At 45.6% G+C, this 26,300-nt stretch overlaps 1 protein-coding gene across 1 annotated transcript in view; it reads left to right on the top strand.

The window, feature by feature from the left end:
• Positions 1-24,335, top strand: part of itga1 (integrin, alpha 1) — a gene marked incomplete at its 5' end in the record, with an annotated part of 54,376 nt that extends 30,041 nt beyond the window's left edge. The window contains 12 exons of the mRNA XM_084325007.1: positions 1,317-1,393; positions 1,614-1,749; positions 2,846-2,929; positions 9,587-9,666; positions 10,786-10,875; positions 12,296-12,398; positions 15,814-15,936; positions 16,048-16,149; positions 16,865-16,981; positions 18,011-18,106; positions 18,441-18,554; positions 21,392-24,335. Coding sequence (XP_084181133.1) covers positions 1,317-1,393; positions 1,614-1,749; positions 2,846-2,929; positions 9,587-9,666; positions 10,786-10,875; positions 12,296-12,398; positions 15,814-15,936; positions 16,048-16,149; positions 16,865-16,981; positions 18,011-18,106; positions 18,441-18,554; positions 21,392-21,448 — 1,179 coding nt within the window. The 3' untranslated portion in view covers positions 21,449-24,335. The remainder of the gene's footprint in view (positions 1-1,316; positions 1,394-1,613; positions 1,750-2,845; positions 2,930-9,586; positions 9,667-10,785; positions 10,876-12,295; positions 12,399-15,813; positions 15,937-16,047; positions 16,150-16,864; positions 16,982-18,010; positions 18,107-18,440; positions 18,555-21,391) is intronic.
• Between the last annotated feature and the right edge of the window lie 1,965 nt (positions 24,336-26,300).

Below are 26,300 nucleotides of genomic sequence, written 5' to 3'. Positions count from 1 at the left end.
AAACCATGCCCCGGGTCGACTTCTGAACCGACGATACAAACCATGCCCCGGGGTCGACTTCTGAACCGACGATACAAACCATGCCCCGGGGTCGACTTCTGAACCGCCGATACAAACCATGCCCCGGGGTCGACTTCTGAACCGACGATACAAACCATGCCCCGGGGTCGACTTCTGACCCGCCGATACAAACCATGCCCCGGGGTCGACTTCTGAACCGACGATACAAACCATGCGCCGGGGTCGACTTCTGAACCGACGATACAAACCATGCGCCGGGGTCGACTTCTGAACCGACGATACAAACCATGCCCCGGGGTCGACTTCTGAACCGACGATACAAACCATGCCCCGGGGTCGACTTCTGAACCGACGATACAAACCATGCCCCGGGGTCGACTTCTGAACCGACGATACAAACCATGCCCCGGGGTCGACGTGTATTTGCTTTTGTCTGTGACTGTAGCGAGCGACATGTCTTCCTCACACGCGTGTGCTACTCTGTTTGCGTTTGTACGGTGTGTGAGGTAATTGTACGCACGGCTGTACAATCAAAACAACATGAAACACGCCGCGCTCTCATCCGAGAGAGGCGTGCCGAAGAGGTGTTTGTTAGCAACCGTCGCGGTCTGCCGAAGTACTGCGGCCTACAGGCGGCCTGTGATTTTCCCATGCTGTCCAACATACAGGACACGTGTGTGTTTGTGTGTTTTGCCGTTGACACATTACAGTACACTGTCTGTCACGTGTGAGGAATTTGACGTTGCGCCAATACACACGACCCTTACCCTGATTAGAGAGAGCTCTGCTGCGGGGAGGGGTCCTGTTATTTATTGTCGTTGGAAAGCAGAGAAGATACCGTGCGCGCACACACACACACGCACGCACACACGCACACACACACACAGAGAGATTCTCACAGCCATCGGACGGAAGCTAGAGTTTGCTCTGTGACGAGGCCTGTGACATCTTATTCATCCCCCAGTCCACACGCAGTCACATCCAGGCCTGGGAGAGAGAGAGAGAGAGAGAGACCACTGTTGATCTTGACAGCAGTCCAGTGGGACTACACTGCGAATGGGAACAAATAGCCCCTGGGGGGGGGGGGGGGGGGGGGACGACGACGACGACGACGACACAAAGGACAGTTATAGGTCATCGGAATGCACTTTAACCCTTTCAGTCAACAGAACAAACACAGCCTGCAGCAGCATACATACGGTTTGATTAATATTCCTGCTCCCTATTTTTGCTACGGTATTGCTATTCTTACTGCCACGGATTATAATTTGCATCTTAATGTCGTTGTCTCATAGATTCCTCTGGTGGACTGTGGATATGATGAAAAATGCATCGCTGACCTCCATCTCAAAGCAGAGGCTAACGTCAAGAGGTAGACTTTAGCGTTACGCTTCTGCAAAGCTTTTATTCTGAAACAATTACACATTATATCACTAAACATTATATCATCATAAGTAGTCCTACATCATCTACTCTAGTCTACAGTATACTCATGGCAAAAGTAACCACAGACCTTTACTGTACGTCACTGCCCCCCTGTGGTATATTATATGAATTGCAACCTCTTAAACAGCTTTTGTTCCTCTCTCCAGTATGGTGATCAGAGTGCCAAAGGAGAAGGTGAAGTTATATATCAACACCAGAAACAGCAAAGACAACGCGTACAACACCAGGGTTACTGTCAGCTTCACCCACAACATCAACTTTGTGAAAGTGGAGGAGGAGGAGGTGAGGTCTCACCTGCTATTGATGTTGTTGTTGTTGTTGTTGTTGTTGTTGTTGTTGTTGTTGTTGTTGTTGTTGTTGTTGTTGTTGTTGATAAGATATTCCTTTATTGATACCCTACTGATTCGGGCATCATAGCAGCATGGGGGAGGTATGGGCAGGGTAATAGTAGAAAGACATAAATATAGGCAATAAAAAAATGTCTGCCCCTTCTCGAACCAAATTCTATGTTTTGGTTTCTTTTTTTTTGTATGCGTGAGTGTGTTTGTGTGTATGTGTATACGTATATGTGTTTGTTTGTTTGTATGTAGATATATGTATGTATGTGTATGTATGTATATTGTTTTTGCTTTTATCAATTTGTTGTGAGAGTTATGTGTGTTGGTTCGAGATAAATAAAAATTGAAAAATCAATGTTGATCTGAATATAAAAATATGAGAAAAATAAACAGTGTAAACAAAGGTGCAGATGAGAGTCTGTTTGCCCTATCGGTTATAATATACGTTACAATAAATATAGGCAATAAAGAATTTGAATCTGAATGTATACTATGAGTACGAGTAAAAGTAAATGTCATATCTGTCCTGGGCCTTGGCCGTTGTTTTAAGAACACTGTCAGACTGTCGCCTAGTGTCCTGACTAGTTAAACTAGTTAAAGCTTTGTACAGAGAAATATGTATTTATAACAGAACTATGAAACATGTCCAATAAGCTGTACAAGTGATGTAACATAATAAATTATGCACCGAATGGGAAATTCTTGGCCGAAACCGATACCGAAAATAGGAAACAGTGCGACTCCCAAGAGGAGTTAGTTATCACAGGCTGCAGAACGCAGGAAGAGCTGCCAAGCTGCTCACGTTACACGTTGCACGTTTTGATTACGTCATCACAACAACACTTTAGGTTACGAACGTTACGTAACCCTGTTCTTTGACATTCGGTGATATATTTTCTGTGCTAAAACCCTTTCGGCCGAAAGCCGAAAGAGCCTTTTTAACCATTTTCGGCCGATAATTTTCGGTGGCCGAATTTTCGGTGCATCCCTATAAATTACCATTACAGATGTTATTATGATGTCTCTTTTCCCCTCATCAGCAGTCGAAAGGAAGGGATTGCAATCTGAACCACACCAAGCTGGAGTGTGCCGTGGGCTATCCATTCCTTGGGAACAATCCAGAGGTATTTTAGTCACTTCGTCTTGTTGTATCTGTGGCCTATTTACCCACATAACATTTAACCAGCACACATAACATTTAACTAGCACACATAACATTTAACCAGCACACATAACATTTAACCAGCACACATAACATTTAACCAGCACACATAACATTTAACCAGCACACATAACATTTAACTAGCACACATAACATTTAACCAGCACACATAACATTTAACCAGCACACATAACATTTAACCAGCACACATAACATTTAACCAGCACACATAACATTTAACTAGCACACATAACATTTAACCAGCACACATCACATTTAACTAGCACATATAACATTTAACCAGCACACATAACATTTAACTAGCACACATAACATTTAACTAGCAGCACATCACATTTAACCAGCACACATAACATTTAACTAGCACACATAACATTTAACTAGCACACATAACATTTAACCAGCACACATAACATTTAACTAGCAGCACATAACATTTAACTAGCACACATAACATTTAACTAGCACACATAACATTTAACTAGCACACATAACATTTAACTAGCAGCACATAACATTTAACTAGCAGCACATAACATTTAACTAGCACACATAACATTTAACTAGCACACATAACCAGCACACATAACATTTAATCAGCACACATAACATTTAACTAGCACACATAACCAGCACACATAACATTTAACCAGCACACATAACATTTAACTAGCACACATAACATTTAACCAGCACACATAACATTTAACTAGCAGCACATAACATTTAACTAGCACACATAACATTTAACCAGCACACATAACATTTAACTAGCACACATAACATTTAACCAGCACACATAACATTTAACTAGCAGCACATAACATTTAACTAGCACACATAACATTTAACCAGCACACATAACATTTAACCAGCACACATAACATTTAACCAGCACACATAACATTTAACTAGCAGCACATAACATTTAACCAGCACACATAACATTTAACTAGCAGCACATAACATTTAACTAGCACACATAACATTTAACTAGCAGCACATAACATTTAACTAGCAGCACATAACATTTAACTAGCACACATAACGTTAGGTTATGACTATAACCAAGTTCTGTTAGTTAGGGGCGATGCTTGGCTTCGCCTTCTGCACTATCTCGCGTACGTGCACGCGTACTGAATAAACCACAAATGTACCTCTAATACCAGTATTAGTCTGACCACACCCCTCATCAGCTTACCTTCATAAGCAGGTGTGTGGTCACCTGCTCTCCTCCTTCCCAAGCTTTCACCACAAGGTGAGGTCAAGGGCTGCAGCGGCCGTCCGAAGCCAAGCATCGCCCCTAACTAACAGAACTTGGTTATAGTCATAACCTAACGTTCTGTATCGTTAGGGGCTCAGCTTGGCTTCGCCTTCTGCACAAGGGAGGCCAAGCGGAGCCACTTGGCTGACAAATACACCCCGCTGACAGCCCCCCAAAACCATCAGAACAGGGAGGGCCGAGCCCCCCCGACCCCCCCTAATGGAGGGTATCCCCCCTATTAGAGGCTTCACGGGAAGGCGACGGACCCGACCGTGCGAAGAGCTCTCAAGCAACTTAACGCACAGGGTGAGCAGACCGTGGCTTGACCCCACGACTACACACACGCACAACCCGCATGCCACCCGGGAACGAACGGAGGAACAACCTCGTTACTGCCCCCAGAATCACGGGGTCAAGGGCAAACCCAACCCCGTGGCAAGGCCGTAGCAGCGGAGCGCGAAGGAAGACCCAGACCCACCAAAGGGACTGGACCCCCGGAATGGGGGCCCGGAGAAGTCCATGATGCCAGCATCAAGACCCCACCAGGGGGGCACCTAGTGACCCCGCCCCTCACATCGCCAGCGTATTCGGACAAAGGCCCCTCAGCCGAGCGGGCCCTGTCCCCCTCAACAGCACACCGCCTGGAACACAAGCCCTGCAACAGGCAGACAGCATGGTCATAACACACAAGAGTTAACCAACGGAACAGGCAGTGCACCGGGGAAGACCAGGCAACAGGCTGTCAACCCAAGCCTGGAACAACTGCGGACGAGGCAGGCGCCAGAAAGGACAGCCGAAACAGCCGCCCCGGCGGAAGGGGCGTATGCTGGCGTTGTCGCATAACCAAGCTTTCAACAGCACGTCAGGAGCGGGATCCGTAGACCACACGGCCCCTGACAGCTGCCCACAGAAAAGCCCATACGATCGGCAGACGTCATGAACGTGCAGGGGCACCCTCAACCGGAGAACCGGGAGTTGACACTGCAGCAACACACCAGAGAACCAACCACCCAGGCATCACCCCATGCAACGGTCGGTCCCATAACCCCTCAGGAAAACCCCGAAACGCACCGGCGGTACCACCGCAGCCCGCGTTCCGGTTCCCAACAGGGCCATCCCGGGCCTACAGGTCAACGGGCATCACCCCGGACCGGGCCCGGCGATACGGGGAGCACAGGATCCCAAAGGAGGTTAACCCCACCCAACAGGCTCCTCAGCGCCAAAACGCAAGAGAAGAGCGTAATATGGAAGACCAGCCCCCAGCACCCCGCACTCGGTACCAACAAGGGGTCCCATAACGCACAACCCTGTGACACCCGGATCGACCTAGCATTTTTCCCCCCGAAAAAACCCTAAGTCCCTCAGGGTACCAGAACAGCAGATCTGCATCCCCAGCGGACAACGGGTGCACTGATCTGGACCAGCGCGACCAGAACCAGTCCCGTGCCCTAACCACGCCGACCTGCCAACCCCAGGAGAAGGGGCAGATATGCGCGTCTGATCCCAACATAAAAAGAAGGCGCCACCCAGACGTGTCGGTATGAACCGCGTCCGGCGGCCCACCCCTAGGGCGTGAGACCCTTCCCATATGCCCAGACCCATTCCGTCATCATCCCCTGACATGAACGGGAACCCATCGACAACACACAGGATGTCGGAAGAGGAAAAACCCCCATCCCAATTGCTCCATAAAAACGCTGTTTCACCAAAGCAAACGAGGCGCGCCAGTCAGCAACGGCCAAAGCACATCCTGAGCCAGCACTATGTGTGCGTTTGGACATACCCACATCAACAATAGGCCGGCTAGACCACCATATTGAATCCCCAAGACGCCCAGGGAAACGACAAGAGGGGCGAGATGCAATCAACTCCATGAATGAAAATTCAACTCTTTATAAAATAAAGAAAAAGGCATCACATGTATGACCTAACTGCACAGCTGGGAGTAAAAAACCCTGTGTTTTCACATGATTTTAATCCAGTCACTCCTCTTAATCAGAGTGTAAGACCAGATTCCCCCAGAAACACCTTCCCACATGAGACCACGGTCAAGAAAAAGATATGTAAACTGTGAGACACGTGACCAACAGACTCAAGTTTGACACAAAAACGAGCGCAGCAGGTTAAGTCCTGCGCTCTACCCTCGACATCTTTACGACACCAGCTCATGGAAGGCGTCGCCATAGCAACAACGCTATAACGGGCGGGGAAAACCCACCGGATCCTGTCATAACAGGAGTCGGTAGAATACCCCTCCCCCCCCCCCCCTCCCCCGCCAAGCACTGGCTTGGCCCTGACTGGCTTAGCAGGAGGGTCAACAACCTCTAAACCAATCAAGTGGGTAAAGGAGGGGTTTATCCGACACCCCCTCCCGAAAACACACCTTCTATCCCTACACACAGAAAACAACCGTAGCCATTTTGAAAACCTCTGGTAGAACAAAACACATATAGCATAAGCTAATACAATGTTAGCTACCCACAAAGTGTAAAAGGGATTACAACAAAAACACAAGTCGCCTGTGCGTGAATCCCATACCCGCAGCCTAAGCTATAGGAAGACGTTGAACGAGAGTAATGGCTAGGCCATGAAAAGTGTGTACGAGCATTACTGCAACTAACAACACAGCGTTGTGAACACATACTTAGTTAAAGCAATGGAATATCACCAGTTCTAATTGCATGTGGAGCATCAAGCTAATAGAACCTATTACCGAGTGTAAGTTGCAGACCTTGCTTAAAAACTCGTAACACAACACAACTCATTCCCCCAACGTAACAGGGTAGATTCATAAAACACAACCCCACCACATGATTTGTATTGAAGAAACACACAGTTTGTTCGGCCAACCACAGTCCCCCTTATATCAGGGAACTTTTTTATTAAATAAATAATATGTGATCAAGGCACAAAATCATAGGGGGGCCGGGGAGGGTGTAGAGGAGGGGACACAGAGGGGGAAAAGTCACTCAGCGGCGCCTGCCACCTCGCGCCGCTCGAGTCTGGCCACCCCGGGGAGCCCCGGAGGGACGGTAGTTTACAGTCTGCTGGACACGACGTTCCCTACCGTCTCCTCCGGTCTGGGATGGGCCGGCGGTGGCTGAAGCGTCGCCTCGTCTCCTAGCCCTCTTGGCAGGGCCAGCAGCGGCGGCGGGAGCAGTGGTAGCGGCGACGGAGACAGCTCGACGTCGCGGAAGCCTTCTGCCCCCACCGGCAAGGACGGGAGGCGGAAAATGGGGTTGGAGGATGGATCTCTCCTCTGCCATCTCTCTGCATGTTGAGGTCATCAATAGCAGGGCCTTCCCGAACAGGCCAGCGTCGGAGAGGTCGGCCGTCAGAAGAGGGGCTCTCTTCTTCTCAGGTACACGAGCCTGCTCCAGCCAAAGGTGACGCTGGCCCAGGGTGGCCAGGGCGCGCACTTTACCCATGGCTATGGCTAGCACCTGGGAGAGGTGCAGCACAGCTCCCGCAGCCTGGGTGATCTGATCGCACCTCACCTCGTTCAGATCAGCGCCGCCCGTCATTATCCCCGATACAAATCTAGCCAGGTGGGCGATGTTAGAGGCCGCAGCCAGCGACTGTGTACCGGCGATAAATGACTGGTCACCCCAATAAGCCAATCGCCTAGCCGACCTCCCCTGGAGGACCGGCTTGCATAGGGGCTCCCACACCATATCCGGACAGAGGAGCGCGGCCATCGGATTGTCAAGCCGAGGTACGCCCTCCCCCATACCTTTGACCAACCCCGACACCCGCGTAACTGGTACGTAGGCGGGAGTCAGTCCCATGATGTTGGAGACCGCCTGGCCCCGACGAACATAGGCCCCCATCGATGGGAAAAATGGGTAGACAACGTCCACCCCTCTCACCGGGGGACGCTGCCAGGGATGGCCTATGAGGTCATCAGGGACAGGAGCAGGCAATGGCTGCGGCAGCGGCACACCGTTTGCAGCGGCGGCTACCGCCATGAGCTCGGGAAACAAGGCCCGCAGTTCCCCCTGCGGACCCTCCTCCACCGACCCCGCATCCCTCGCATACAGCAGGCTGCGACTGGTCAAGGAGCCACAATCCGATGCGGCCGACAGTAGGGCATCCTGTTGATGAGGCCAAGGTGGTTCCCCGACATCCTCGAACAAGGCGCCCCGTGGAGCCATTTCCCCCCATTCCGGGGTCTCCGGAGGAGGGATACTCTCCTCCACGGGACCATCATACAAGAACCCGTCCGCCTCCTCCATGAAGTCTTCAGTTTCCATCAGAAATCCAGAGTCGGACGCGGCCTCGCTGGTCTCCAGCAACTCCCCAAACCCAGGCCGTTCGCGTCACCATGTGACGACGTGAGCGAGCAGACGCAAAAAGTTTTCGTCGCAAATCCCCTGGCTCTAAGACAATCCCCCGTTCATCAACGGGCGATTCCCCAGAAACAGAGGAACCAGAGTCGAGATCAGGCCATCGCCGGAGCGACGGCTCCGAACCCTCGGCTCGTCGGTGAGGAAAACTATCCACCGGCAGTCTCCCGGGCTGGGTCGGCAACCACGAGAGTGGCAACAGCCCAGCACCGGAACGCACGACGGAGGCGGGAATGGAGAATCGGTGGTGAAGAGTAGGTCTAGCGGGTCTACTCTCCGCGGAATACATTATGACCCAAACCTTTTTCTTATATAAACAAGTGAGAGAAGAAAAAGGTTAGGCACAATGTAAACCTAGTCACAACTCTTTTCAACTTATCAACGACACGTCAAGTGGGGTACTACCGAGGCACTTCCTTGTGGTGAAAGCGAGAAGGAGGAGAGCAGGTGACCACACACCTGCTTATGAAGGTAAGCTGATGAGGGGTGTGGTCAGACTAATACTGGTATTAGAGGTACATTTGTGGTTTATTCAGTACGCGTGCACGTACGCGAGATAGTGCAGAAGGCGAAGCCAAGCTGAGCCCCTAACGATACAGAACATTTAACCAGCACACATAACATTTAACCAGCACACATAACATTTAACCAGCACACATAACATTTAACCAGCACACATAACATTTAACCAGCACACATAACATTTAACTAGCACACATAACATTTAACCAGCACACATAACATTTAACCAGCACACATAACATTTAACTAGCACACATAACATTTAACTAGCACACATAACATTTAACTAGCACACATCACATTTAACTAGCACACATAACATTTGACTAGAACACATAACATTTAACCAGCAGCACATAATATTTAACTAGCACACATCACATTTAACTATAGCACAAGACGTCATTTAATTTGTGATTTTTATTTCCTACAAAAATGCTAACATTTATGGTTTCTGAATTTCAAGGGGGACAAATTCACCTTGATATTTGAGGTGAACCCAGGACATATTCAGGAGGAGATTCAGATCAATGTCACTGTTACGAGGTAGGACAACAGGCTCCGGAACCTTCTTCAAACTGAAATGTACTGAAATGTACTTACAGGACCGTGTTGGATGCTTTGTGATCCACGACGACACACACCGTGATGTGTCTGTTTTGATTATGATATAATCTACAGTCCCTCACTTTAGCTGTACATGGTATACATTACTGTTGCGTATAACATAGATTACACAAACTACTTCTGGTAAACTATCATAATTCAATTAGAATCACTTCATATTTTATGACAATTCTACAATAATAATGCTATGACGTTATGACATAACGTCAACAAGGCAATGATTGTTAACAAGTAGTGGTAAATATGATGACAATAGAATTATTGTATTGGAGAGACTGAATTAATTGATCCCACAGTGTGGCCTGTCTGACCGCCAGAGGTTTAACCCTTTAACTACCACACTACCAAAGGGTTAACCCTTTCACTGCGACAATACAGAAGGTTAACCCTTTCACTGCCACACGACAAAGGGTTAACCCTTTCACAACCACAATACAGAAGGTTAACCCTTTCACTACCACACTACAGACGGTTAACCATCTGTAGTGTGGTAGCGAAAGGGTTCACCTTCTGTAGTGTGCTAGTGAAAGGGTTAAGAACATTTATTCTGTGACCACCCCAGTATTCAACATGTTCATCTTATATGCATGTGAGATTCATTGCCTTCATAGAGAGATGGTCCAGGTGAGACCTAGATAATTCACAATACAAATGAGGATTGTCATTGATTGAAGTTCCTTTCTCATAGTGTAAAGAGTGGTTCTTTAGTACCGCTCTAGTCTCTGTCCACAGCTGTTATCTCAGAAATACAACTCTTTTATTACCCTTCCCTCCATAAGCCTCCTTTTCCCTCTAGGTCACACATCCCACACATCCAATCACCCACAACTATTAAGTGTGTTATAATAAGAGTAGCTTACCCCTAATCAAATATAGCTCAAGATTATATAATTATATGGTCAATTCTGTATATATCAGTTATATACATATGTCTGTTTGAATTATGATCATCGACAGTCCACAAAGAAGAGTCTTTCACTGTAGCTATGCTACAGCATATTCTCCTTGCTGATTGGTTTCATCTTGCCTTGCCCACAGTGACAGCGAGGAGTTGCCCTCTGCCCTGGCAGACAACGTGGTGAGAATTTCCATTCCAGTCAAGTACGAGGCAGGCCTCATATTCTCAGTGTAAGTAACCGCAGGGAAACATCCATCACACTACAGAACTACAGAACGAACTAACTTCGCTGTAATCGCTGTGCTCAACCAATGGCTCATGCTGTATCTGACGTGCTCATTAAAATGTCTTAAACAAAAACATTGCTTCTCTTGGTGGTAAAGGATTTCACAAGTATTACACCATTCCTTAAAGTCGGGATACAGTGAAAGTAAATGAGTTTTGAGTTAGTCACACTATAGACAAATTATTAACCACCCAGCCAAATTCGAATGATTACAAATGTTAATAACTACAAATGTCAATCATATCTCATAACGTTGTTAAGAGACACTGTTAAGACTCGTCCTAGTGTCTGAGCTGTATACTAGTTGATCATATTAACTAGTCAAGGCTGTAAGACATAGAATATGTATTTTTAACACAGATCTATATGACATGATAATATTTTCCCATTACAAAACCTAGCTCAAAAACAGCTCATCTGGCTGCTCAGACCATGTCTCAGGATTGTCGTGGCGCGGTCAGATCACACTTGATTGATGGCTCCCTAAAGAGACATTTAATTTTTCCATTCAATGACTAAAATGTTTATCTATAAACTGCCAAATCTATCAAATGGACCCTACTTGGTTAGAAAGCTTGACTATTCGACTAACTAGCTAACTAGGGTACACCACCCAAATCTGTGTGTTTATTTAACTATATCTCCCACAGTATGGTGCTAATTGTTTTAGCATTTTCCATTCACATACATGAAACGGTTAGCATGAGCTTTGCTATGCTAGACCCTTGAGCTACTATCCATTCTGTGAGTAACATACTAATGCACTCTAGTTTTTATATAGTGTTAGGGGAGGGGTTATGCTAAGTGTGGCTCCAGTATGTCATCAAGCCATAATTTCACGCCCGCCAAAAATCCTAAACACAAAAATGGTAAAAAACAGTCTAACGCCACTATTCAGTGCTACATAGTTCATAGTAGCTATAACGTTTTTAGAACCAATTTTCTGAATTTGCTTTACCCAAACTTTAAGATACCTGTTTTTGAGGTACCTGTTTTCTTGTGTTATTGTCGACCATATTTCTTGTAACATATAATATAACTGATAGGGCATACAGACCCTCATCTGCACCTTTGATTACACTGCCTACTTGCTCAAAATGCGTATATTCCAGAGTCAATTATATTGTTTACGCTGCTTATTTTTTACTTTCCTACTGTACTATAATTGTATTACTTGTATTTATGTCTTCTACTATTACCCTGCCCATACCTGTACCCCCCCCTCCCCCATGCTGCTATGATGTCTGAATTTCCCCCAAGATCCTGATTTTGATCCTGTCTCTCTACCTATATTTATATATCCATCTAAAACTTGGAACAACTGGCCCCTTACAGGAATCTGTCTATCCATCCGTTCTCTATAGGAAGCCTAAGGACGAACATATTGTTGTGAAGGAGGGAGAGCAGTACCCCAGTGTCATCAATGATACCAGTATGATTGGAAAGGAGATCACTATCAGTTACACGGTAGGTTGTGTGGACAAAATTTGCTCTGTGTCAGTTTTGCTCTGCAGTAGTAATAGCCTACTCAAATGAATGGCCCCATCTCAAACCCTGCCCCCTCTCTTCAAACCCCGCCCCCTCTCTTCTTGGTCCTCCATTCACAACCGTTGCTACTGAGGGAAGCAACGGTTGTGATTGGAGGATCAAGAAAAAGGGGAGGGGTTTGAGATAGGGCCACGTTTGGACTATTGCACCACTGGACTCACTATACTCCCCTCCACAGCTGTTAATGTATTATATATGCCATGCTGCTAAAAGCATTAATATACAGTGCATATGGTTTATACATAATAGACAGATATGTCCCACTGTCCCTGTGTACAATGTGTGTTAAATTCCTTGTACTTTTAAACCTGGACCCTATTTCTCCGTCATGTGGGTCTAAATGAATAATAGGGGGGGAAAAATTTGTAAGTGGTCCAGTATTGAGGGAGATCGCTTCAGCCAACAGCCACAAAACGGGGCTGCAATGTAATCACACAAGGTAAACATACACATCAAAGTATGTCCACTAAAAGAGCTTTATTTAGCCACTGACAGGCTCAGAGATAGACATTTGTGTTTACACTTCTGCCCCTCTTTGTTTATCCATTCCACTATTGACGGACGGGGGGGTGTCTTTCCTGATGTTTACATTAGAAGTTGTGAAGAGGAAATAAATCTATATATAGATATTTTATAATCAGTCATGATTCTTCCGTGTGTACTGATGCCAGGTCGACACAATAACTGTAGCTAATAACATGACCTCCACGTTGTCTGCAGCAGGTTTCTCTTGGAACAGCATTTTTCCTTCAGGAAAAGGTGCTTTGGTATAGGGAGGTGTAGTCTCTGACGTCACTTTAGTTTCCTGCGCGCTCCACCCGTATAGGGATTTATCATTGGGGAAATGATAAAATTATTGGCTATTGTAATAATTCTGCCTCATGAACATTTGCAAGCTTTCCATTTTGGCACAAAATGAGTTCCCTTCTATCACTAACATTATTGTTTAAGCATTTTTGGTTGAAATAAAATTATACGTAATTAGTTTACGATTAATTGCGAATTGTTTCATGTTGAGCTATAGATTGTGGATGAATGAACTACCCACCCCAGTTAGGACAGCCGAAACCCGCCCAATCTTCCGTCGTCGACTAAAGACGTACTTCTTCAACCATTATCTGAAATAATAATATAAAAAATATAAAAATAAAAATAAAAAAGAGAACTCTAACCCTAACTAACCTTACTGTCATGCACTTGTCCTAATAAACTAACCTACACTTTAACACGCAACACTTTGATGAACATTGTTACTCAGCTGATAGAGTTGTACCCTTCCTGATGACTTGTCGTACAGAACTTGTAAGTCGCTTTGGATAAAAGCGTCAGCTAAATGACTAAATGTAAATGTAAATGTAAATACACACAGAAAGGTACACTATGCCAATGTTCATGCTTTATTTGTTTTAAACGAGACAATATAGAAATGTGTCCACCAAATGACGTAACCACTACACCCTCCCTATTCTTCTCTTGGACTGGCAGTAGTCATCAGGGTAAAGATTATCGCTGCAGACTGCACTTTGCCAGCAGGAGTGTCATGACAAGGCCCCCAGAGCACTGGTGTAGTGGCCACTTGTCACTCCCCAATTGAATTGACAAGCGTCACGATGCACCCACTTAGATATTTCCTAACTCAGTAACAAAGTTGTGGATGTTGAAGAAGGTTGAATGTCCAAGCTGCGACTGTTGTAGTTTGCAGGGTTTATTGTCCAAAAGAATAGTAATGAATGAATGATTAACAGAACAGTTGTCAATTGTTTGTTTAGGTAAGCAGTTCCAACAATGTTAACAGGTTTGAAAGCGTTACTCCAGCAGGTGCATAAATTACACTGATTAGCAAGGACCTTTATAATGGAGGTGCTATAATGGAGGTGGTGTGCCCCCTAGTGTTCAAACATAAATACAACCTCTAGTCTAAACAATATAAATTCTAATTTAAAGGGGAACTATTTTACTATTTCTTTCACTATTTGGGCACTTTTACACAATTCCTGTGAGTCTATGGAACACCTCTGTAATATATATATTTTTTTTATTCATTGTTTTGTATTTTTAATCAAGTCCTCAAAAACAGCATTTTTCTACCTCAAGATCTCGAGCCGTTTTGAGCCTGGGCTCAAATATTGTGAGAGGAGAATTGGAAGAATGCGCCAATATGAGAATTTTGAGACATAGATCATATTAATATAAGTTCACATAGCTAGGAAACAATGCTAAACACTCAAAAAGGCCATTTATAAGATAGTTCCCCTTTAAACAATAGGCGGTTTCTGCTTCTACAACTGGCTTGACATCTTGGGAGCAGGAGAGAAGAAGAAAAAGCAGCAGAACCCACGTGACCAGCCCCATCCATCCAGTTCCCCCGGGGAGGGAGGGAGGGAGGGAGGGAGGGAGGGAGGGAGGGAGGGAGGGAGGGAGGGAGGGAGTGTCAGCGGGAGGGAAGCCGGTGGGTGGTAATCTGGTCGTTGTAAACAGCGACTCCTACAGGTCGGTCAGGGTGCCTGCACAGCGAGGAAGGGATCTGGGTGAGGTAGTGTGCCCTCCCACGCGTTACACTTCACCAATGAGAGTCCTCGCTGCCAGGTGAAAAGAGACTGCTGGCTGTCTCCTATGTATCGGAGGAAGCATGTGATAGACTTCAGGGCTCCCTAGACCGGCAAGTAGGGGGGGAAATGTGCACAACGACCAGGAAGGGGAGGGGGGAATTGGCATAACGACTAAAATTCGGATGGGAGGAAAATACAAGAAAAATAGGAGGAGAAAAAGTGGATTCTGAGGAAGTAGAGTCGGCTCTGGCCGTTCTTGTAGAGTGCCTCAGCGTGTTTTGACCCATTCAGTTTATTGGCGATGTGTACTCCGAGGTATTTGTAATCCTCAACCATGTCCACGTCAACCCCCCCTGATGGAAACGGGGGTCACAGGTGCACTCCTCCTCCTCCCCAGATCCACAGCCAGTTTCCTGGTCTTCGTCACATTTTAGCTGGAGGTGGTTCTTTTCGCACCATGTGACGAAGTCCGCCACCAGTGCCTGGTATTCCTCCTCATCACCGTCCTTTATACATCCCTCTATCGCAGAGTCATCAGAAAGCTTCTGAAGGTGGCAGGACTCTGGTGTAGACAGTGAAGAGGAAGGGGGAGAGGACTGTCCCCTGCGGGGCCCCGGTGTTGCCGACCAGTTCTGACCATGGTGGTGGAGAACTGTGAGACAATGATCTAATCAATTTGAATGTTTAATAGTAACTATCATACTCGCTAACTCTCTCTCTCTCTCTCTCTCTCTCTCTCTCTCTCTCTCCCTCTCTCTCTCTCTCTCTCTCTCTCTGTCTGGCAGGTGGAGAGGAAGTCGGTGGAGGATATAGTGATCCCTCCTCTGAAGCTCAGAGTGACCTATCCTGACATGTCTCCTATGGAGAACCCCCTGCTGTACCTCACACACGTCACTGCCAGCTCCCATGTATGCATGCACATACTGAACACAGTCAGACACACACACATACACTCACACACACACAGACACTTTCAAATAACTTCAAAATCCTCACGTCTCTCTTTCTCCCTTTTGCAGGTCAAGTGTGATGCAGATGCTCTGAAAAACCCCAAGCAGATCAGCTCTACGAAACATTATAAACCCACTCCAAAGGCTGAAAGCCTAAGCGTCTACCTACTGGTGAGAGCGATATGGACACACTTTCAGTGGAATGTTCGGTGTGGTGCTGGGAAAACGGCTAAGACTTTTAAATTTCCAGTGTTTGCTAATATCAACAACGGACAGGAAATCAAATGTAGTCCGTTCTAGAACGTGGTTTTATGTTTGTCTTTGTTGTCAAGTTGAAATATAAGATATCGATAACGATAACGATCTGATCTGCTTGACAGGTGAGACATATGTATACTCTTTTGATAATATTGCATATGTAAAGCTCACCCTGGGGTAATATACAGATTCTATCCTAAGTCAACCCCATGTACAAATATATATAGCTACTACTAAGATATACGGTTCTAATAAATGAATGGGTGATGTGTGAGTCCTTGTGCAAAGTGCACCAGAGTCCGTGAAGGGTTCAGTAGTTCAGAGTCAATCAGTCCTAACAGTTCTCCAGGTCTCCAGCAGGAGGCCAGGTCAGTCCTCGCCCACGGTTGTCGGGCCTGGTGATGGCTACTGGGACAAAGGACTGACCGAGGTGGTTTGTGGTGTTTCTGTGGGAAGGGATGAATCTATGGTTAAACCAGTCTATATACACTGGGGGTGTTTGTTTGTTTGTTTGTTTGTTTGTTTGTTTGTTTGTTTGTTTGTTTGTTTGTTTGTTTGTTTGCTAGCAACAACTGCTCGCCTATGTGTGACATCCGGTTTCTCGTTGTGTGTTTGCCTTCATGTGCAGTCCTGTGGGGTCTTCCCCTGTGCCTCCTTCGAGTGCTCCATCCCCGAGTCGTCCCCCACCGCTACGCCCCCCCAGGTCAACGTCACCTTCAGAGTGTGGAAAGCCACTTTCATCAAGGTGAGGGGGAGGGGGCCCGTGTACACTTCTTTCTTAGTAGTATATCACACAAGAGGGAGTAGGCTGCTTTTTTACTGTATAGTACGAACTTGAGTGTGATGTCGCTTTCATACAACTATTTTAATATATCGCTTTTGTCGAGTCACTTGACGACTTTTTTTTTCACTTCATAATTTATTGTTATTTTTCATTCAGCTCTGCCAACAAATAAAGTTCTTGAAGGTGTTATATGTTGCTAAGCGAGAGTAAAACAAAACAAAAACCAAGCAATGTAACATACTAGACAGGTAGAAGTTCCAGTGCAGTTATACTGAATATTCAGCACTCATGGAACACCTCTCTGCCAATGATATTGCTAGGTTGAGACATAATGGAAACAAAATAGATGCCTTGACACAGTGGATAGATTGATTGACTGACAGACTGACAGACAGACAGACAGACAGACAGACAGACAGACAGACAGACAGACAGACAGACAGACAGACAGACAGACAGACAGACAGACAGACAGACAGACAGACAGACAGACAGACAGACAGACAGACAGACAGACAGACAGACAGACAGGTGGCTAACTGACAGACTGGTAGATTGCTTGACTAATCTAATGCAGGGGTTCTCAAACTTTTTTATACCACAACCCCATTTTATTTAGGAATTCTTTTGGCGACCCCACACTTAATGTATTGCGTAATTGCAACGTGGAATTAAGGAATATCAAACTAAAAGCAGTGCACACATTGTTGAACTTGATCATGCATGTTTATTAGAAAATGTAATTACAGCACTATGTTATCAATACACATTTATAAAACGAGGCATATTTAGCCAAAATAGAAAATAAAAAAGAATAATATACATATATAGAGAGAGATATATATATATAGAGAGAGAGAGAGAGTTTTTGTCACCTAGCCACGACCCCACTTTGGGTCGCGACCCGTAGTTTGAGAACCGCTGATCTAATGAATTGATTCACTGTTTGACCCCCCCCCCCCCCCCCTTTCCCTCTCCCGGTGTGAGCAGGCAGAGTTTAGCAATTTGCACATGCTAGTCAACGGCACACTGGAAGCCCAGAACACTGACCTGTTTGTGCTCAGCGACACCAGCAACTCGAGAAGCGTGAGTCTTCTTTTACTTTAACCTTAAAGTAGTCACTGAATATAGGCTACGGCAGTGTTTAACCCTTCCACTACCACACTACCTTTGTTGTGTGTGTCAGTGAAAGGGTTAACCTTCTGTATTGTCGCAGTGAAAGGGTTAACCCTTTGGTAGTGTGGTAGTGAAAGGGTTCATATGTTTCTTGATTTTCTGTGTGTGTGTGTATGTGTGTGTGTGTGTGTGTGTGTGTGTGTGTGTGTGTGTGTGTGTGTGTGTGTGTGTGTGTGTGTGTGTGTGTGTGTGTGTGTGTGTGTGTGTGTGTTTGTGTTTGTGTTTGTGTTTGTGTTTTCATCAGGTGAAGATCCAGGTCTCAAAAGAGTCGCTAGGAGGAATCCCCCTGTGGATAATCATCGTCAGTGTTCTGCTTGGCCTGCTCATCCTAGCGCTGGTCATCTTCGTCCTCTGGAAGGTATGGTCGGCCTCTTGACTGATTGATTGATTGATTGAAAACTTTATTAACAGATTGCAGAATGGGCACAATACAGTACGGCTTAATACAAATGACTGCTAAGAGGATGCAGACCAGAAAAAGACTTTCGTCTTGTTTACATCAGCGTCCTCCATTTTCAATTCATCAAGACATTTATGACATACAAGACATACAAATATACAGTACTGTGTAATAAACTGTGACCCCACATGTTTACCACCCTATCAGGCTGCAGGTACGGATCCTTAAAAAACAAAAACAAATCTTTAAAGGGGCATTTCGACAATTTCTTTTTGGCTTTTTTATACTTTGTACCCATGATATCCCCAATTGTGTTATTATGCCAATTCCCTTCCTGGTCGTTGCGTATCCCTACTGTCGATCTGGGGAGGGTGTCCTCCTCTGATACATGTGGAGTTACCGGCCACTTCTTTTCACCCGACAGCGAGGAGTTTCACTGGGAGAGTGTATAACACGCGCAGAGGTTCACTCTTATCTGACCCAGATCCCCCTCCCTGCTGAACAGGCGCCCCCCGACCGACCAGTAGGAGTTGCTAATCTAACGACCAGGACTCATACCCCACCGGATTCCCAATTGTGTTCGTAGGGACGGGGAACAACCAAGCAGGGGGTACCGCTACCGCTACCGGGTAGATCTCTACATTAACCAGCTGCACCGTTTCGCCAAATTCTTAACCTGAACCCTGTCGATCTGTGTCCCGAGAGCTTGGCCAGAAGAAACTCAGCCAGATAATAATAATAATAATAATAATAATAATAATAATAATAATAATAATAATAATAATAATAATAATAATAATAATAATAATAATAATAATAATAATAATAATAATAATAATAATAATACACTTTATTTGTATAGCACCTTTCATACAGAAACTGCAGCTCAAAGTGCTTCCCAACAGAAAAAAGACAGGCATAAAATGAGCACATAAAGTGCAGACATATAAAATCACAGTTTTTCACATTAGGATCTAACATCCCAACATGCCATCTTGTTTTTGGTTTGATTCAGTTTTAAATAGACAATAATAAAAAGAAAAAATAGATAGTAAAATAGTGCAATAGTGCAGACATATAAAATATATATATTTTTTTTACAGTGCAATAAAATAGTTCTGGATTACTGTTCAACCGTTCAAAATCGTCTTTACCTTCTCTGTTTGGTATCCACAGTTTAAAACTTGACAGTCTTCCATCCTGTTTGATACCCAGATGATGTCACCGGGCAGAGAGCAGACCTCTAGTAAACCAGACACTATCTTCCTCGACTCATTTTAAACTGTAATAGGTCAGACTCGAGTAAAGTTGTAGAAATATTGGAGGAAATAGCCTCCGCAGTTCACTAGAGGTCTGCTCTCTGCCGACGTGGCTGAGCCCTCAAGACACAGAACACATAGACCTACATTTTATGTCCATGTAGTATTTTATGTCCTGCTCTCAACAGAACGATAGGATTCAGGTAAAAAATCTTCCAAATGCTCCTTTAATGATGTGGTCTTTCCTGGGATTGTCTGGAACAAAGTCAATAGAAGAACATACAGGTGTCTTAGTTACAAGGTTCCCCACGTGGTCTTAAAAAGTCTTAAGTTTAATCATCAGAATTTTAGGCCTTAAAAAGTCTTAAAGTCTTGAATATGATTTTGATAGGTCTTAAAAATGTATTGGATTCGGAAGTTACTTCTATGTTGCAATGTACTATGTCTGTACCTCGTTCAACTGTGTTTGTGGGGAAATGTCCGGGCTACAAAGTAAGCAGTATGGAAATAGCCCCCTAACAATTCGTATGGAATTACTTCTTTCATAATAATTTTCCTTCGTACTTTGTTTCTTATGGCCGTTATTATTTCATACATTTCATACATAATGTTAAATAACTGCCAGATATTGAAAGATGAAGTAATAAAGGAAAAAGGGTCAAAAGCACTTACTCCTAGGACATTCTTTGACAATTTTACAGCCCAAAATACAAAAAAGATCCAGGCGAAATTCTATAATGGTAGGTTTAAAAGGGTTCAATTCTATTCAAAGTGGGGTGGCTAGGTGGCGCAGTGGGCAAGACGCTCGCCACCGACGCAGAAGATGCTGGGTTCGAGCCCAGCTCTCTGCGTTGCTACCAGCTTGGCTGGTCGTTCATACTGATACAATTGGCAGTGTTAGGGGTGGGAAGCTGGTGGGTGGGGATCGGACGTTGTGGACAGCGACTCCTACAGGTCGGTTGGTGCGCCTGCGCACTTGCGCAGTAGAATCAGGAAGCGACAAGGGCGGCGTGAGCCTCCCACAAAGACCCTCGCCGCTGAGAGATCGCGCTGTGCAGGTGAACAGATGCGACGGCTGCCTCCTCGAGTACCGGAGGGGACACGTGATGCAAGGCTTCGTCCACATTGCAGCCGGCTTGTGGGAGGCATGGCCTAACAACGTTCGAGACAGGGGAGGGGAGAATTGGACAATATGAAATTGGGGACGGGAGAAAAATAGAAAAATGGGGAGAAAAAAGTAGATACAAAAAAATTATATTCAAAGTGGTCTTAAAAAGGTCTTAAAGGGTCTTAACTTGTTTAAACCTGCAGGAACCCTGTAGTTAGGTCAATTGACTCTGTGTATTAATGTTCAAGTCCTATCTCAAACCCGCTCTCTTTTCTTGATCCTCCAATCACAACTGTCGCTTCCCACAAATCTTGTCCGAGGGAAGCAACAGAATCAAGATCAGGATCAAGAAAAGAGGGTGGGGTTTGAGATAGGTTGTGGAATTTGGTTGTATTATAACTGTTTTTTTTCTCTCCTTGCTGGTTCAGGCGGGCTTCTTCAAGAGAAAAAGCATGGAGGACAGGAAGGAGGAAATGATGGACTGAGGTCTCCAGGCAACCAGCACTTGGTCGCTTTGTGGCCCGTCGCTACAAGAACCACCCGTTCACCACAGACAAACTGACAGACAGACAGACAGACAGACAGACAGACAGACAGACAGACAGACAGACAGACAGAGAGAGAGACAGACAGACAGACAGACAGACAGACAGACAGACAGACAGACAGACAGACAGACAGACAGACAGACAGACAGACAGACAGACAGACAGACAGACAGACAGACAGACAGACATACAGACAGACAGACAGACAGACAGACAGACAGACAGACCCAGTCGGACAAGGCAGAGGAAAACGCCTCAGGACCCGCCTCCTCTGCACTATGACACAGCAACGACTGCAATCACCATTCTCTCTGTCTTCAACGCCATTGGTCGATGTAACGTGGGACAACCACTCGGAGACGGCGAGCAAGAGGACGAGGAGGAAGACGAGGAGGAGGAGGAGATTGACAGTCACTTCCCTACTCATCACTGTTCGCTATACGGCTTCACCAAAGCTCACCAATTTGACCCGACGACGTCTGCTGGCAAAGTGGCACGCGGCTACACCCTATATACCAAAACGTTTACCGCCGCTTTACGACTTTGCCACAGCTGCACTGCGACTTTAAACGAAACGGGAAAGAAATTACTCAGGTTTTTCCAGGGTCACGACCCCAAAGTCGCCCAAACCACCACCTCCTCTCACAGACTTTCTGTGATATTACAGAGACAATGTCTGAATGTCTTATAATGTGTCTGTGAGGCGTACCGTATGCACGCGAGGTCTACGTGAGTTTGAGCAGTCTGCCTGATGAGTAGGTTACAATCCTGTGTCAAAAGATTATGCTTGAGTTGTTTTGAAACACTGTACATTTTCACCACAATATGAGGTATTGCATTTTCCTTTTTGTTTGGTATTCTTTCTTGATAGGTGCTATAGCCTTACCTGCATTATAACCCATTCCACGACTCGCTGTAATGTTGGCTTAAGACACTGATGTTCTCACAGGTTTTATTTTTTTAACATAAGGGTGTAGTCTGTGTGTTTGCGTCTCTTATTGTATTTATTTTTCATCGCGGTTGGTGAGCGACAACTGGAGCAGCGGGATCCCGGTCCTGCTCATCCTGTTATAGCCATCACAATGGGGGATGTTGAAAGCTTACGGACTGCACCTTTAAACTGTATGCCTTTGATTGTACTGTAAAATGTACGAAAAGTGTAAAGTATAAAATTGTACATAGCAATGTTTGCAACAAAAGAAAACATGTATAATTTAAGACAAATCTGAAAGTTTAGCATGCAATCCACACCGTCTTTTTTGGTCATCAATGGAGAGCGTTATTATTGGAGAGAGAAAATGATATAATTGCTCAGGTGATAGTTATTCATGAACGATAACCTGATCTCAATAGCTCAGCGTATTAAGAAAATGATTAGGCCTATCTCAGTAAAAGCGATGTAAATCTGTAAATATTGTTTTTATCAGAATTGAAAATATACGATGAATGTGTGTTGGAAAAATACATGAGGATGAGTATTTGTATCCACTATTTTCTAATCAGACATTTATTCTTTGAGGTCACTTACTCAAAACAATTATTTCACTTTCGGTGGTGAGAGTAACTGCTCAGGCCTAATGTAATATTAAAGAACACAGATATTATAATGTATATCTCATGAAATACCAAAGCATTTGAAAACAGTGGGATGAGAGTTAATCATTAAGGTGATGTAAATAATAGGGTCACTATATTTCAACAAAGGCTTATGTACGGCCATTCACTTGCAGACTAGGCCATAACCTTCATTCACTGGTAGGTAAGTTGTAATGCAGATAAACTACATAGGCTAGTTCTGATGTACAGTAACGTCAAAACATCAACGACAAAATCAGCCTCTACGTGGTGTAGCTACATGGAGAGAAAAAAACTGTCCATCTTTTCTTTTTAAATGTTTTTTTCTGAAATGATCTGCCTGGTATTTGTCTCTAATCTTTGCACATCCTTCACGTGTTAAACCTCCAAGATTGTATCATGCCTTGTCTCCATTAGCTATGTTCAGCCTGGCTGGCTGGTGCTAGGTTTGGTATGGTATGGTTGGGTTTGTGTCTCCATTGGGTTTCTATGTAAATTCTCTGGTTGCTAGGCAACCTTTCACCAACAACGGTGGTACACGAGCTAAACCGTGACGATACAACAGCCACAGCCGGCTTTGGCTCAGGTCTGGCCAGGTCGTGAAAGGTGTCCGGCTCAGCCGGGGTACAGCCAGGTTTCACCAGGTTCTAAAGACAATCGGAGACGCTCACTGTGTGCCAGACAGGCCACGGCACGGCTCAACCCTGGCTAAACCCTTGGCTAGTGGAAACAAGGCATTAGAGGAGACTCTTCTGAAAAGAGTTCCTTTCCTTTCTTTATCCTCATCTGCATAAAATGGAGCTGGGGGGAGGGGAGGGGTGAGACAAAAAGAGGAAACTATTCTTGAAATCCATGTATCAGCTCCTCACCTTCCACTTTTGAAAATCAAGCACATATTATGTAGTGAAACGTATGTATGTACAGAATGCGTATTGGGCCACTCCTGATGTAAAGGGCGTACGACCGATACCGGGCCGAGACGGACCAGGAGTGGAATCTCACAGTGTCTCTCTTCGTTGGCTTCAGTCAGAAGAGATGTTTTTCGGGCTTGTTCCCTCAGATCTCACGGTTCGGACCGTCCTCTGAGACGATTGAGGCAAGAGAACAATTTGTGAGAATCAACCCGGTCCTCTACACTGCTGTGAAATCTTCATTGTAATGCACTGGTTTGTTAAGACTATGTAGCCTCATCAGCACAGAACTGAATTGAATCTTATGCAGAAAAATAAAGACTTTTTTTTTAATTAAGCTTTTCTTGGTCAATTTGCCTTCTTGCAGTTCTCTTTCTCTCTCATCTTTAGTGTAGTGCCACCACAGAAGAACAGGCTGTAGTTTGAGATTTATTATGGATTATGAATCCATAATACTATGGATATTATGGAAGATAGAACGCAGAAAATACAATCTGTGTGGTAGTTGTTGATTTTACTCTCTCTATCACACACAAACACACACTCTCTCTCACACACACATAGCATAACGGTGTGTGTGTGTGTGTAGCCAATATGACACAATAATGCTGTCATCTGTGTGATGTGTTGGTTTAGCTCTCTCTGTGTATATATATATATCTCACACACACACACTCTCACACACACACACACACACCTACTCAGTCTCACTCTCTCACACAAACACACACGCATAATGTATATAATCTCTTTTTTAGACTCTTTTGGTATCACAAACAGTAGTGTATTTGTAAATCTGGTATGTCATAAATGTATAGATGTAGCAGTACTGTCTATCTGTATGTCGTGTATGTCATATATGTTATGATGAATTGAAAATGGGGGACCCTGATGTAAACAAGACGAAAGTCTTTCTCTGGTCTGCATCCCCTTAACAATTGTGTGTATTGAGCTGTACTGTATTGTACCCATTCTGCAATCTGTTAATAACATTTTCAATCAATCAATCGATCAATCAATCAACCGATCAAAAGTTACATCACCCAGTCGGTCTGATAGAATAATAACCAAAGACACAAATGAATGTGGTGGTGGAGAAAGTGCGGCCCCTAGCGTCCATTCAGCAGACTGCGGCGTGAATGTTCTACAGCGCTTCATGACAGAAGACGGGGAGGGGAAAGTGCGGCCCCTAGCGTCCATTCAGCAGACTGCGGCGTGAATGTTCTACAGCGCTTCATGACAGACAGGGAGGGGAAAGTGTGGCCCCTAGCGTCCATTCAGCAGACTGCGGCATGAATGTTCTACAGCGCTTCATGACAGACGGGGAGGGGAAAGTGCGGCCCCTAGCATCCATTCAGCAGACTGCGGCGTGAATGTTCTACAGCGCTTCATGACAGAAGACGGGGAGGGTAAAGTGCGGCCCCTAGCGTCCATTCAGCAGACTGCAGCGTGAATGTTCTACAGCACTTCATGACAGAAGACGGGGAGGGGAAAGTGCGGCCCCTAGCGTCCATTCAGCAGACTGCGGCGTGAATGTTCTCTACAGCACTTCATGACAGAAGACGGGGAGGGGAAAGTGCGGCCCCTAGCGTCCATTCAGCAGACTGCGGCGTGAATGTTCTACAGCGCTTCATGAAAGACGGGGAGGGGAAAGTGCGGCCCCTAGCGTCCACTCAGCAGACTGCGGCGTGACTGTTCTACAGCGCTTCATGACAGACGGGGAGGGGAAAGTGCGGCCCCTAGCGTCCACTCAGCAGACTGCGGCGTGACTGTTCTACAGCGCTTCATGACAGAAGACGGGGAGGGGAAAGTGCGGCCCCTAGCGTCCACACAGCAGACTGCGGCGTGAATGTTCTACAGCGCTTCATGACAGACGGGGAGGGGAAAGTGCGGCCCCTAGCGTCCATTCAGCAGACTGCGGCGTGAATGTTCTACAGCGCTTCATGACAGAAGACGGGGAGGGGAAAGTGCGGCCCCTGGCGTCCATTCAGCAGACTGCGGCGTGAATGTTCTACAGCGCTTCATGAAAGACGGGGAGGGGAAAGTGCGGCCCCTAGCGTCCACTCAGCAGACTGCGGCGTGACTGTTCTACAGCGCTTCATGACAGACGGGGAGGGGAAAGTGCGGCCCCTAGCGTCCATTCAGCAGACTGCGGCGTGAATGTTCTACAGCGCTTCATGAAAGACGGGGAGGGGAAAGTGCGGCCCCTAGCGTCCACTCAGCAGACTGCGGCGTGACTGTTCTACAGCGCTTCATGACAGACGGGGAGGGGAAAGTGCGGCCCCTAGCGTCCACTCAGCAGA

This window comes from Notolepis coatsorum, assembly GCF_963971535.1.
Source record: "Notolepis coatsorum genome assembly, chromosome: 11".
In the NCBI taxonomy this organism is placed as follows: domain Eukaryota; kingdom Metazoa; phylum Chordata; class Actinopteri; order Aulopiformes; family Paralepididae; genus Notolepis; species Notolepis coatsorum.
Note: the sequence above shows the minus strand (reverse complement) of the source record. Positions and strands in the feature narration are given on the sequence as shown.